A 13,549-nucleotide genomic window follows, 5' to 3' on the forward strand; every position below is an offset into this window, starting at 1 on the left:
TGTTACATGGAATGGAGTATGTGTCCTTTTACTTCTATTGGTTGTATATGTACTTACGCTATAAAAATTTGCATTTTGTCCTCTTTTCTTAAAAGGGTATTTGTTTGTTTGTTGTTTTTTGTTTGTTTGTTTGTTTTTTGTTTTGTTTTGTTTTTGAGATAAGGTCTCACTATGTAGCCTGGCTAGAAACTCACTATGTAGATGAAGTGGATCTCAAGCTCACAGAAATCTGCCTGACTCTCTACTGGGATCAAAGGCAAGTGCCACCACTCGCAGCCCTTGTCTCCATTTTAAGTAGAAAAAATTGTATGTAGAAAATTGTTAAATCATAGGGCACTAAGAGCATGCCTGGTAATGCATGGTAATCAATCCCAAAGATGGTCCAATAATTTGTGTGAGAAGAGGGATTCACTAAATGTCCTAATAGGAAATTTGACTGCATAGTTTCAAGTCTTTATTTCTTAGGGGATAAAAATCCTAAATGGTCTCATAGCTTCTAATTAGATACTAAAATGTCATCATAAGACTCTAACAACGTGAACACGCATATCAATTTTGGGGGGCATTGGGTCACAGGAAATTTTAACACATGGAAAAGATCTTGACTTTAAAAAGTTCTAGGGATGTAACAGGGGAAATCTGACCATTGCATTATTGTCCAATTTAATGTTTAAGTCTGAGTCATTTTGGACACAGCATTTCAGTTGACTCAGACAGCATTCATATAATCAACATAGATCCTGCATAAATCTCTCCTTGAAACTGAACTCTAACACTTTAAAAGAATTTCAGTTAGTGAAGCCTCAGCAAGGTCAGAAGCAAAGTGTAGAAATATTCAATTAACTTACTGACGTTTGTTATAGCTTTAAATACATAGAAACAGTTCTTGACTCATTGTGAGAATTCTTGTCTATTTTAAGTCACACGACAGAGAGGATTTGACTGAAATCTTTAGAACACTCTAAGATTCTGATCAAGCTTTATGTGGTCAAAACCAGCTTATTGAATTGATAGTGCTTGTTTTGATAGCTGTAGGAGTGGTGTACAAATGTGTTGATAGTCATATTTTATAAAATTTTATTTTTAATAAATTAAGCTTTAAAAAAATAAACAGTAGCAAGCAGGTTCCATATACAAGTGCTCTCAAACAGAATTAAAAATATGTAACAGATGCTTGCTATAGAGCTAATCATGATAGATGCCCAAGTGTGTGTGTATGTATGAATATGTATGTGCATGTGTGTGTATGAGTGCATGCATGTGTGTAAGTATGTACATGCGTATATGTGTATATCAGTGTGATGTGTGTGTTTTCATAAAGTTACCTTGCTTTTTCCAACAGAACTCTGAATTGTTTCACACATACTTTCTTACCACCCTTCTGTCAGTAGGTGCTTCCAACCTAGTTCTATGGCTTCTCCTGGTCTCTGTAACTCCCCACACTAAACTGCAGTTCCCTTAAGGAGAACACAGGAATTGTCACTTGTGGTAAAGCTGAGACAATCTGACAAACTCTGGTTGTGCAAGCCACATGCTCTTTCTCTTTCCTCCCTTCCTCCCTCCCTCCCTCCTTTCTTTTTTTTATTTTTTAAAGATTTAATTACTTATTTCCTTTATATGTATGTGTGTTTGGCTTCATGAGTTTATGTGTAACACTTTTCTGCAAGGTCCATGAGACTAGAAAACCCCTCTCAATCAGATTCCCCAGAACTGGAGTTTCTGGTTGTTTAACGCCATCCTATGGGTGCTGGGAAGTGGCCTGGGTCCTCTGCAAGAGCAGTTAAGTGTTCTTACCCACTGAGCCAGCTCTCCAGTTTGTGAAATTTGCAACTCAATTTAATCATGTTTCTCCAAGCTCTTCCCTTTAAATTCTAGTGTTACACCAAAACCACTGAAGATTCGTTTGGCTCAAGCTCCCATTAGGACCACTCAAATAACAAACAATATGACTGACAGATTCAAAATGACCCCACTATGTGGAAGTGACTGTAGGGAGGGCAGGCTGCAGGCATTTGGTGCAGTGGAAACAGGGATGCCTTAGAGCTTTCTCTGGATTATCACGGACATTTAAATAAGACGTTTTCTCAGGATAATGTGGCTAACAATCTGTCCTATTTTCTGTTGCTTCTGTGTGGTTTGCTTTGTACTTCTAAGATAAACAGTCCTTAGCTGTTTGGCATTGAGATGGACCCAGTACCCTCAGAGCCTCTGTGGCTCAAGCCTAGCTTGACCCATGTGGCTATTCCAGATGCAATCTTACTTCACGTTTCGAAGGTCCATAAAACATCAAATATTGGTGTATAGTCAACTATTTTCTCGGCTTCTCAGACTTGGTTAGTTACATTCATTGAAACTTGTTCATCTGGGTGCACAGAGTGGCTGCTTTCAGTCCACATTTACTCTTGAACTGAGACTGCCCACTTGTTTTCAAGACAGCTCTGCTAAGAGGCCTCTAGCCTTGATACAGAGGCTCTACAGATTCAAACAAAGACCCCCATTTGAGCTCTTGGTTACTCCTGGAGGCTCCCAAAACAATAGTGATAACGCTAACAAAAAGATAGCAGTCGCCATCCAGAAAGTGATACTACCAGAGGGGCCACATCCGGAAACCCTGTGTGTCAACCTCAGGGCCGCTACTTAGGACCCCTGGCTCATCCTCCTACTTAACCTTGAGTAAGTCCAGGTGTGGTACAAAGTATCTGCAGGCCTGGGTAACACTGGAAGAAGAGCAAATCTCAAAGTACTAAATGAATAAATATAAAAATCATTAGACCTGGCATGTAGTACTTATACACTTACATACAGCTGGAGGCTGCAGCAAGCCACCCGATTCAGGGTGTTGCTCGGAAGGTGTCGCCGGAGGTTATTAAGAGGTGTTAAAGGGACATCACATGAAAACACTGTGTAACACACGTTGGTTGTTCCCTGTCCCCTGATGTCGCTGGCTCCCCTCTTTTCTTTGTACAGTGCCCGCTCAATCTGGTGTAGTTAATGGCAGCCACCTTGCCTATAAAACCCAAATGCCCTGTTATCAGCTCTGCCATACCAATTTCACGAGGATGTAGCTTCTCAGACCAGAATACTAACTGTGTAAAAACTGTGATGAATTATAGTCCGGTTCTGATTGTAATGATCTGAGCCAAAAGAAACCACAGATGATGCAGGGTGACTCGGGCCTTACAATTTTGTGCATAACGTGATCTGGATGCGTAAACCAGGAATATCTTTGAATTTAACATGTTTTTTTCCCCTCTTTTCACAAAACAAAATTCTTTTAATTAAAAACATTTTTTAAAAGTTCAGTATGTTTAATTGTTAGCACCTGCTATGTGTTACCAACAGATGTTTCTCACTTACCTAGGGGAACTGTTGTAATTATTCTGTAAGCATACTGGAATGGCATTTACCAAGATGGCTGAGAAAGTTTCCTTTGTAACTTTGTAGCATATTTGGTTGGTTATTCTTTTTAAAAATCCCTCCCCCTATTGCTTTCTGTTCCCACGAATCCTGACCCAGCTCACCAAAAGCACCAAAAGTGGCTAAGAAAGCATTTCTAAACCTGGCATTGGCAATGTATATATTAGTCTCATGGGGCTATTATTGAAATTAAATCTCATATGCACAAATGCATTGTAAGACTCACCTGTATGTGTCTTAAGAGCTAACTCAGACATTGTGCAGTGTGGAAGCCCTAAATCTTCATCATTAATGCACAACTTCATTGTGGAAAGATGACATCCCCATCCCAGCTTTACTTCAAGGAGGCTGGAGTGAAAATTCCCAGCTCTTAGAAGAAGCAGGTGCCCCGAATTCTTCACTTATGATACTAATCACACAATTACCTACAGGCATGTGCTAAATATGAAACTGGTTTCAGCCAAATAATGGCCCAATGGCAAACAATGAATAAGGAGAGATAGCTCTATTCATAACCACTGTTTCAACTGAGCTCGGTAGTAATCAAAGCAATCTGAGGGTGACTCATTAATTAATTGATGTTCTTTTTTATTATGTGCTATTGAGTTAATGAGTAATTAGGGTGAGATAATTCTCTGAACACATCGATTACTTGAGATATTTTCTGAGGCTTTCACACCAATGACATGCTACATTGTTAGAAGATGTTCATATTTGTGTGCTCATTATGGGTAAGTTTGATATGATTGACAACACTAAAAAAGACATAGTTAAAAGGACTGGATACATGAGATCTGTCTCCATGTGTCCACAGGCAGCTACGTACACAGAGCCAGGCCTGACATACAGGAAGCACTCAGGAAAGTCCATCCGAAATAGTGACTGTCTCAATTCTTCATTTCTTATTACTCTGAATTAAAATCACATTAAAAAACAAAAACATGTATGATGGCATTTTTAAGAAGTGGTGATCAAAAGGCTTTTGCTTAAATTGTCTTCTGTGTTAATGGCCTTTTACAATAAACATGCAGATTGTTTTTGCAACTCACTGAAGTGAACACTAAACATGTTTGGCCTGCATCATTTCTGTGAAATGGTTTAAGTGACGATTCAAAGAGCAGTCTGCCTAATGTGGTAGTTAGAACAAAACTGTTTGTGGATGGTAGGATTTACCGGGGTTTCCGTTGTCGCCCCCCCCTGTTTCAATTAAGGCCCCACGTGTCTTTCTTGAAAACACAGAATTTAGTTGATGTTTTTGTTTTAATTCATTTTCTAGAAAATTTGAAATTTAGTCTGCTGAGAGCAACATAGTTGTTTTCAGCAAAATCACTTAAATGTATGTAAATGCACACAAAAACATCATAGCCAGAAATTGCTACTTTCATTTTTGACAATTTTATTTTTCCCACAAAAGTAAAATAGCGGAGAACCTCCTGCTTCAGGGGTCTTCGATATTCTCATTGGAAGGAGGAGCTGAGGTAACTTCCTTGCGCTTGTTAGGATTCACATTTAGAAAGGAAGTTTTTCATTTTCGCATGGACAATGCATGCTTTTTTCAGACCATCCTTGTCTTCGCCAATTGAGTGCAATCAAACACTGGAGTGCCCTTTTTACTGAAAACATGAACCCATGTACTTAGGAAAATGAATGAAAGTGGAATTACAAACACAGGTCTACTGTTCTGCTCTGGGCGCTGGTGGGACGGTAGCGGCCTGATCCCTCATCCTGTGCAGTCTGCAGAGATGCCTACTGAGAAGAGAGCTTTCTCAGCTTGTGAACTTTTGGAACTCTGTCCAGGTGTCCTACTGGAGCACCAGATACCACGACAGAAGGGCTACACAACAACTCCCATGGGAGTCCTTACCATTTCTGAGGAGTGGACAGGGGTTGGGGGCTGGGGGTAGGGAGGGGGTGGGGTGGATAGAAAGGAGGTGGAGGAGGGAATGGGATGAGAGGAGGGAGGGGAAACTGGCTGGAATGTGAAAGAAATAAAAAAGTTTTAATAATAATAATAAAGAGACTGACAAAAAAAGTCGAGCTTTGTGTTCTCAGGATAACTAGCTTGATGCTTCTTGTCAAAACTACTACTACTTGTCGCCATTAACTGGAAAACAGCTTAAAGCTGGAAATCTACCCCTGTCTTGGTTCACAATTTCATGGAGATGAAAGGTAATCTAAAGAGATTAAGGCCTTAATCTTTAGTCCAGCTGAGCAACTTCCCCAAGGACTAGGCAAAAGCTATGCAGACTCTGTTTGGGGAAGGCAAGGATGGTTGAAAAGCTTTCAGAAATCGAGAGAAGTTTGATTCCAGTTGACACATATTCTGACCTGCTATAGATATTGTGAAAACCCATTTTAATGTGAAAAACTGAGGATCATTTGCAAACCATATGGACAAACTTCATGCAAACTTTAAAGGACTGTCAATAGGAGCCAGCAAGGCTGTGAGGAAGACGTCTTGCTGAGTGTCCCCTTCCCTTGCTGAGTGTCCGCTTCCCTTGCTGAGTGTCCCCTTCCCTTGCTGAGTGTCCGCTTCCCTTGCTGAGTGTCCCCTTCCCTTGCTGAGTGTCCACTTTCCTTGCTGAGTGTCCCCTTCCCTTACTGAGTGCCCGCTTCCCTTGCTGAGTATCCGCTTCCCTTGCTTTCCGTCTCCTGCTTTTGCTGTGTTCGTCTTTCCCAATTTTGATTTGTATGTTATAAACTAAGCTTGTCTTATCTCCTCACAGAACAAATTTTTGGGGCTGAGAGGGAAATAAGAACCACCTTGTGGATTCCAAATGGATACTTTTACAATTCTTCATCTTACCTCAAATTTGGAGCAAGTGGGACTTGCACACTCTTAACAATGAAGCATTCGGAGAATATGCCTCTCATTGACTTTTTACAGAACCATTTTTTTTCATGAGGCAATATTCAGATCCGCTTGCATTTCCCTAATAAACCTATGTTTCATAATGATTCAAAGACACACCAGCATTGTTTCCAGCTTAATGTTTTGGCCCCAGACCAAGAATGTAGGTAGAACATTTCATCGCCATCTGTAATGCAGAAACTGGCAGGGAAAATATGTAATACAAATAACAGTGGGAGACATTTCCTGTACAAGTGGTGAAGAACAAAATAAGAAAGCCCACGGTGTGGAGTTTGCTTGAGAACAGGTTCCCAGTGCCTGTATGGAGTGGATTTGTGGGAAATCGGTTTCATCAAAGAATGCAAAACCAAAATAACAAAGTGTGAGCAGAGGAAGGAACCATATTCTTGGTTTTATTTCCTTAATTGCAATTTAAGTAATCATTTCCCACATTTTCTGTTTCTAGAACATTCTTCTTCATCAGCTATCATTTAAATAAGGGGAAAACACTTCACCATTAAAAAAAATGAAATGTTAGATTTAAGCCCGTGTTACATAATCTGAGTAGGAAGATTAAAGAACATGGGGGCTGAGGAAGCGATACATGCCAAATTCAAAGTGTCCTGAACATGTAAATGGCAGGTGAAATACATAATCACTAAACAGTTCTCAACTTTTTATGAACCCTTTGTTTCTCCTCTATAAGATTCTGTACCTGTAATGACATTGCTGTGAGCAGACCACTATCTGAATCAAATGCCATCATAGTCTCAATGGTATCATCCTAAATTCTCTGGATTCACACTCAAGTCCATTCAGTGCCATCAATTCGTTAACTATAAAGACATTAATCCCATCTCCTAGAGAGAAACCTGGACAACATTTATATAAGAAATTTAAAATTTGGAAAATTATGTCATAATTGTGGTAATGCCTTTTCATTTATAGTAACCCTTTGGAAAAATGTTTACATGCTACCCAAAGGCACTAGGTCACATAGGGTGTGTGACTAAAAAAAGGAAAGTAGAATCAATCTGTAGTGAAGGTAAGGAACACAATAAAGGATGTTAAAAGTACATCACTAAGCATTAAAGTGATTCTAAAAATGGCACTTTGCACGTTGGTATAAAATGAAAGTGCTTTAAGATGAAATCTTTATCATTTTTTTTTAAAGCTGATCCTTAGTCCCCTGAAAATAGGGGGTTCTCATGAGAACATGAATACACCAAACTGTAGTTGCCATAAGAAGTGGATGTCACTAACTGCTCTGCGTGTGTTTATTTATTTATTTTTGTATTTCTAATGTTGACAGTCTTGCTTTATCTGTGTGTCATCAGTGAGGTTTTCTCTTCAATTCTTACTAGAAAGGTATAGCTCATTGAAAATAGCTGGTAGACACAGAAAGCATAAATATCCAGTAAGTTTAAACACTGATTGTACTAAATGCAACAATACAAAGAAGCAGACGAAACACAAATGGTAACACAATAAAACTGTATTACATTTGTGCTTCAGATATTACAATACATTATATACAATAGTCCAAAATAAACATCTCATGCCAAGTGACACAAAAACGAATAGCAAGCAAAAAAACCCAGCAATATATACATGACTTTTCTTTCTTTAATAATGAACATTCAACTCTTGAACTGGGGCAATTTCACTACATAAAGATGCAGTCCGCCTTTGATTCCGTATGGCCATCCTGCTGTCCTACCACTATCCTATTTAGTGGGTTCCTGGGTCAATTCTTATATACACATGAGCAAAAAAGATAAAAGAATGTAGTGCTTTGTGTTGTTAGGGGTGATGTCGATGGATCAGCGGACCTGGGGTGCATAACCTTCTTTCATTAGGCCTTCTTCGTAGTCTGTCTGGCAGAGGATCATGTTATTCTTTAAGAAAAATTTGTCTCCCACACAAAATCTGAAAGTATAAAAACATAAAGTGTGTTAAGACTACTAAAATCCAAAAGACTGTCTTAGGAAGTTACTTTCATTTGTAAAAGTTAAAATGGTTTTATTTCAGTTATTAGCACTTGCACACAGCGTTTAAACTTCACCTTCCTATATAAACATCATAGGAACAGCAAGGTAAACATTTTGGACACCAATGGTGATAGTCCTTATTTCTTCCCCTTTCTCTTTTTCTTTTCCTTACTACATTGGCAAGAAGAAAATATTAGATACATATACACCCTCATTTATTAAATTAAATATGATATAAGTTTTTACTGTTATGATTATGAATGATTTTATACTGGTCCTTTGTTCAATTAATCAAACCATAAAAGGCACTACAGTGAACCAAAGAATTAGGAAATTGAAGTTTTCTCTTCCAGGCTCTCTTTAACTCTGTTATTAAATATGACTAAATCTTAGTAATTTGGAAGTGCCTACTGTCCAGTGAAAGGTGCCCAAGTATACTGAGGCTGAGCTATTTTCCTCCATGGCAAATTCCCAAGCTGTAAAATAGTAGATGTCACTTACTAGAATGCTACCCATTAAGACAGAGTAACCTGGATGAACTTCCTAATATTAATGTGATAAATAAAACCAGCTCCCAGCAGCTAATTATGCATTTTAGTTTATGAAGCATTGTTTAAAGTGCAAGATTGTAATGTTTTAATAAGTGTTCTTTTTATATAGTTTCCCAGTGGGTGATACTACAGACACAATTCAGGTAAAAAGTAAATGTTTGTGCTATTTCCAGTACATTTAGCAATAAAGTAACTCTGGGGAGATCTGTATATATATATATATATATATATATATATATATACACACACATATATATATATATACAAATATATATATACATATATACACAAATATATACATATACACAAATATATATATATACGTAACAATTTAATGATCAAACAGCAGTGTTTGGTAGAGTTGGCTGAGAACAACTCTGTAATTATACAGGTCGACCTCTGTGACCTTTGGTGGTGGTCATTCTTTATCGGATAGTCAATTCAGAATGATGCTCAGGCAGAAATCTTAGTGGATGGATTAAATGGTGAAGTGAAAGCCACCCTCTAATGCTCTGTAAAGTTAAAGGTTTAAATGAGGGGCACTTGGACTGATTTACATTTGCAAAGATTGGAATTCTAGACAAACAGTGAATCTATTTATTTTCCATCCAGGCAGCTTTGGAAATTTATCCTTATACTAGCTAAGTAGATAGAGGGGAAAATAGTGTAATAAAAAAAGTAGATTGAAAAGAATTAGCTCTCCTCTTAAAGGAAAATTGGTCTGTTTATTTGTGGAATTTACTTTTTCCCCAGGATTACTGCCTACTGCTGATGTTGGTTTAAAGCAGCGACTCAGCTCTGGTCTTGAAATCCTGGATTTGTTTGCCACTGCATCTGCTGGACAAGATGCATATTTAAGTTTGGGAGTTTGAGTATATTTTTCTTTTTTGCTAGCTTTAGCCTGTATGCTTTAAATATAGAATTTAAATAGTGATGTTTAATAAATCAGTTTATGTAGCTATCATAACTATGAAGACATATTGGATAAATGGAAATATTCTTTATTTGGACAAGCCTTAGGAGCCCAAATTTGACTTTTATCTTTTATGAAAAATTATGTGAAACAGCAATAAAGACATATTTAATGAGTGTTCAAGACAATCCATTTATATTACTGTTGAAATTAATTTCAGCTCCTTAATAATATAATATAATATCATATCTGAATAAATACATTCAATAAAGCACTCCTGTCTTCTTGCTGTTACTGAGTTGGTTTTCCTACAATGCAACTTATCTGAAGATATTTTTCAATGTTCATTGTCTTTAACTTTGTTTATTATCAGGAGCTCAAATTCTATTAGTCATCATATACAGAGATGGGATTCTGTCGCCCATCCTGTCCTGTGGTATCCTGTCATTCTTAGCTCAGAGTCCTTTAAGACAGCATATTTTATTTTGTAGGTAAGTAAGATCAAGGTTGTCTCAGAGAGTTTTCACCTGGAAGCAGCAGTCCTGGGGACCTGGCTTCATGTTCTGCTTCTGTCACTTACCTGATGCAGGCATGGGTGCATGCCACTCTTTCCCTACTTAAGTTCTCTGTAGGAGAGATAAGGACATAGTATCCAACTAGAGGGAGTCACCATGGAAAGCACAGGGAAGGCAGCAAAGCAAATGCAATGGATACAGTCCAGATTCCCACCTTCTCCTGGTGACAAAGATGAAACTGCACCTTTTGATCAAGTAACATGATCAAACTTGTTTCTCACATCCAGCCCAGTCAGCCAGTATACCAGAGCTCCTACCAGAATGCCAAAGGCCTGCCTGGGTTTGTACAGCCTGAGGAAATGTGGTGGAGAACTGAAGACAAGCCAATTATTTGTCGATCTCTGGCCTATTCTTTCACCCAGGTCTCACAATGTGAAGAGTGAATATAAGTTTGTTTGCTTATTAGTTTTTGTTTTCTTGAAATAGTCTCACTCTGTTGCTTAGGCTAGCCTGCAGTTCACTTTGAAGCCCACACTGGCTTCAAACTTATGGCAATCATCATGCCTCAGCCTCCTGAATGCTGCTATTACAGGGACGAATTGCCACACCCAGACCCACAGTCTTTGCATTATTGTATTTTCTTCTGCATTTTTCATAAACCTAACTACCATTTGATGAGATGTATATCACACATCCCATTGACTAGTGTAGAGAGAGACAGAAATGGATGAAATATCTAAAAGCGAGAGAAAATACATCAAAATAGTTAAATATTCCTTTCTGAAAGGTTTCATAATTAACATCTTAAAACTGGGTAAAGTATATTTTATGTACATTTCAATCTATATGTAAAAGTAAAGATGATATAGAACATGGGTTAAAAGTATCACAGTCACAACTAACCTACAAAACAGTGTAAACAGTGTTGGCAGCTGTGGTTAGGAGCAGACCATGGCTGTTCAGTTGAGATCATCATTGTCCCTAAAAATGTCCCACATAGGAGCTGGGGAGGTGGTAAAGTGTTTGCCACACAAAGATAAAGAGTTCAATTCCCAGCACACAGATAAACGGCCTGGCATGCCAGTGTTTGCTTATAACCCTAGAACTGGGGAGGCTGAGACAGGAGGATCCCCGGAGCTTGCTGATCAGTTGTTCTAACTGAACTGAAGAGCTTGAGGTCCAGTGAGAGACTGTCTAAAACAATAAGTGGAGAGAATACCACTACAGAAGATGCCTACTGTCAGCCTCTGGCCTCTACATACACACTCATCTGTGCACACTTCATGCTCACCCACCATACACAAGTGTTTGGGAGCACATGTGCACACATGTATGTATCCACACTCAACATGTACATAGACTCAAATATGTAGACATGAAGAAATAAGTAACAGTGCAGGAGTTAAATGTGCAACAAAATAAGTAGTAACTCTAATTTTGTAAGGAAAAGCTAATTTCCAACACCATATAACCTGCTTCTTTTGAGATTTTACATTTGTAAAGAAAATCTTTTGAACATGGTGTTGGCTAAAGAATGTTCTAAGTGTATTAACAGGCCAGGCTAAACCTTGGGAAATCTTACTCATCATCTTATTATCTTACTATAATGCAGTCTTAAATGCTTGTGGGGTATGGTCAACCCTATTAGCTTTATCCTCATTCAAAAATTACTAAAGAAGAAAAAAGGATGCCAATTAGGTTATTAACTAATCTAAAATTCAAATGTTGAAATTAAGAATGCAATTAATTTCCAGCTGAGGGTGAGTCTAGCTGACTTCATACAGTTTTTGAGTCCCGAGAAGCATAAGAATGAAGTGTAATTAATAAACTTCTGTTCTAAAATAGGGAGCATAGAGCAGTTTCCCCTTTTATATTTTTTATTGATTCTTTGAAAATTCAATAGAACATATTTTAAACATTTTCACCCCTCTTGGTGTCCCCTTACCTCCCTCTCAAACCTCCCGCCCCTTCCAGATACAGCAGGTTGTCAAAGCCTGTTCTAAGATGCCTCCATTTGTAATATGAATTTGAAGAAGTGAGAATGTTAACTTAGTTGTCTTATTTCCCTGAGGTTAATGGCATCCAATTATGACTAATTTCTGTCTTTATAATGTTTAAAAGGAAGACGAAATCTGGTCTGTATTCCCAACATATCTACTTTCTCACTCCGCATTCATAGCCACTAAAGGATGGAGTGCTCTGTGCAGCAGTACTCAGCAAGAGGCATTTGCCAATCCCTACACTCATGAACAAATTCCCTGTCTTTTCTCCATTGACAGCCCAATTATCATTGCATATCTCACTCCTTAACAATCCTTTAAGCACCAAGGAACGCTGTCCATATCATGAATCCTGCTATAAATTATTCAAAGTCAACTTTACCTTAGCCCTGCAGGATCTATTTATACTTCCATATTCTTAGTCAGAAAACACAATACTCTTCTGAAATTGGTCCACTCCCGAGAGTAAAACCCTAACTTGCTTGGCTAAAGTCTTGAGATGACCATTTACTATTTCGGGCAGAGTATTTAAACTTTTTGCACGTCTTCTGTGTCTGTATAATATTACTTGTGTGTATGTTTTTAGGGCTGATCATTTGTTGATGGATAACCAACAAACTGATAATGTGCTCTTCCCAGTGGAAGGCTGTGTTTCTTGCTCTAATCATTCCTTGTTCCTTATAGTTCTTGGCATCTGATTGAGGTCTCCTGTACTTTCCCAACTCTATGTTAGCACAACAAAGTTTGCTTAAGGAGACATGTCCAAATGACCAAATGACCTTTTTCCCTCCTGTTTCTCTCGGGGAAAAAAGAGTGCTGGACAAGATTGTGCACAGGTTTTGTCAGGCATGGCCACACTGATTGTGCCTCCACAGCAAGGTTCAGGGGAAGAGGAGCATCTACTCTCTTGAAACTCTTCTGTATTCGGGGTGACCACATCTGTGTGCTCTGCTGGACTGATGAAGATGAGCTGACTTCCTGCATCGAGGAAGTTTGTCTTGTAAGGACCACAGTGACAAGACAATCACCAAGTGCTAATTGTGCATAACCAGTGCTCAAGATATGCAGCCTCTTTACGGCAGGTAATAAATGAAGTGGACACAGAAATGTATTAGGTGCTTTTGTAATGAGGTTGGAATAGTGTTTGCAGCCATAAGAATGCAAGCAGTTTTTAGAGTCAAAATTTAGGAGCATTTGTCTTACTTGACTGAGTTCTACTGAGCAGACTGACTTAATTGTGAATGTAACTTTTTATTTCCATGATGAAATAAAACTGATCTATGATTTGTAAATAGCATTAACTACCTTCAA

At 38.3% G+C, this 13,549-nt stretch overlaps 1 protein-coding gene across 6 annotated transcripts in view; it reads right to left on the reverse strand.

Moving 5' to 3' along the window:
* Window positions 1-6,652: 6,652 nt before the first annotated feature.
* Window positions 6,653-13,549, reverse strand: part of Lmo3 (LIM domain only 3) — a 58,602-nt gene continuing 51,705 nt past the window's right edge. For 4 of the 6 annotated variants that reach the window (XM_015995409.3, XM_015995410.3, XM_042274206.2 and 1 more), the window contains one exon: window positions 6,653-8,197. In XM_015995409.3, coding sequence (XP_015850895.1) covers window positions 8,092-8,197 — 106 coding nt within the window. In that variant the 3' untranslated portion in view covers window positions 6,653-8,091. The remainder of the gene's footprint in view (window positions 8,198-13,549) is intronic. The other 2 variants (XM_015995408.3, XM_006976495.4) reach the window with 1 other exon arrangement.

Source organism: Peromyscus maniculatus, chromosome 3 (genome assembly GCF_049852395.1).
Source record: "Peromyscus maniculatus bairdii isolate BWxNUB_F1_BW_parent chromosome 3, HU_Pman_BW_mat_3.1, whole genome shotgun sequence".
NCBI classification, from domain to species: Eukaryota; Metazoa; Chordata; class Mammalia; order Rodentia; family Cricetidae; genus Peromyscus; species Peromyscus maniculatus.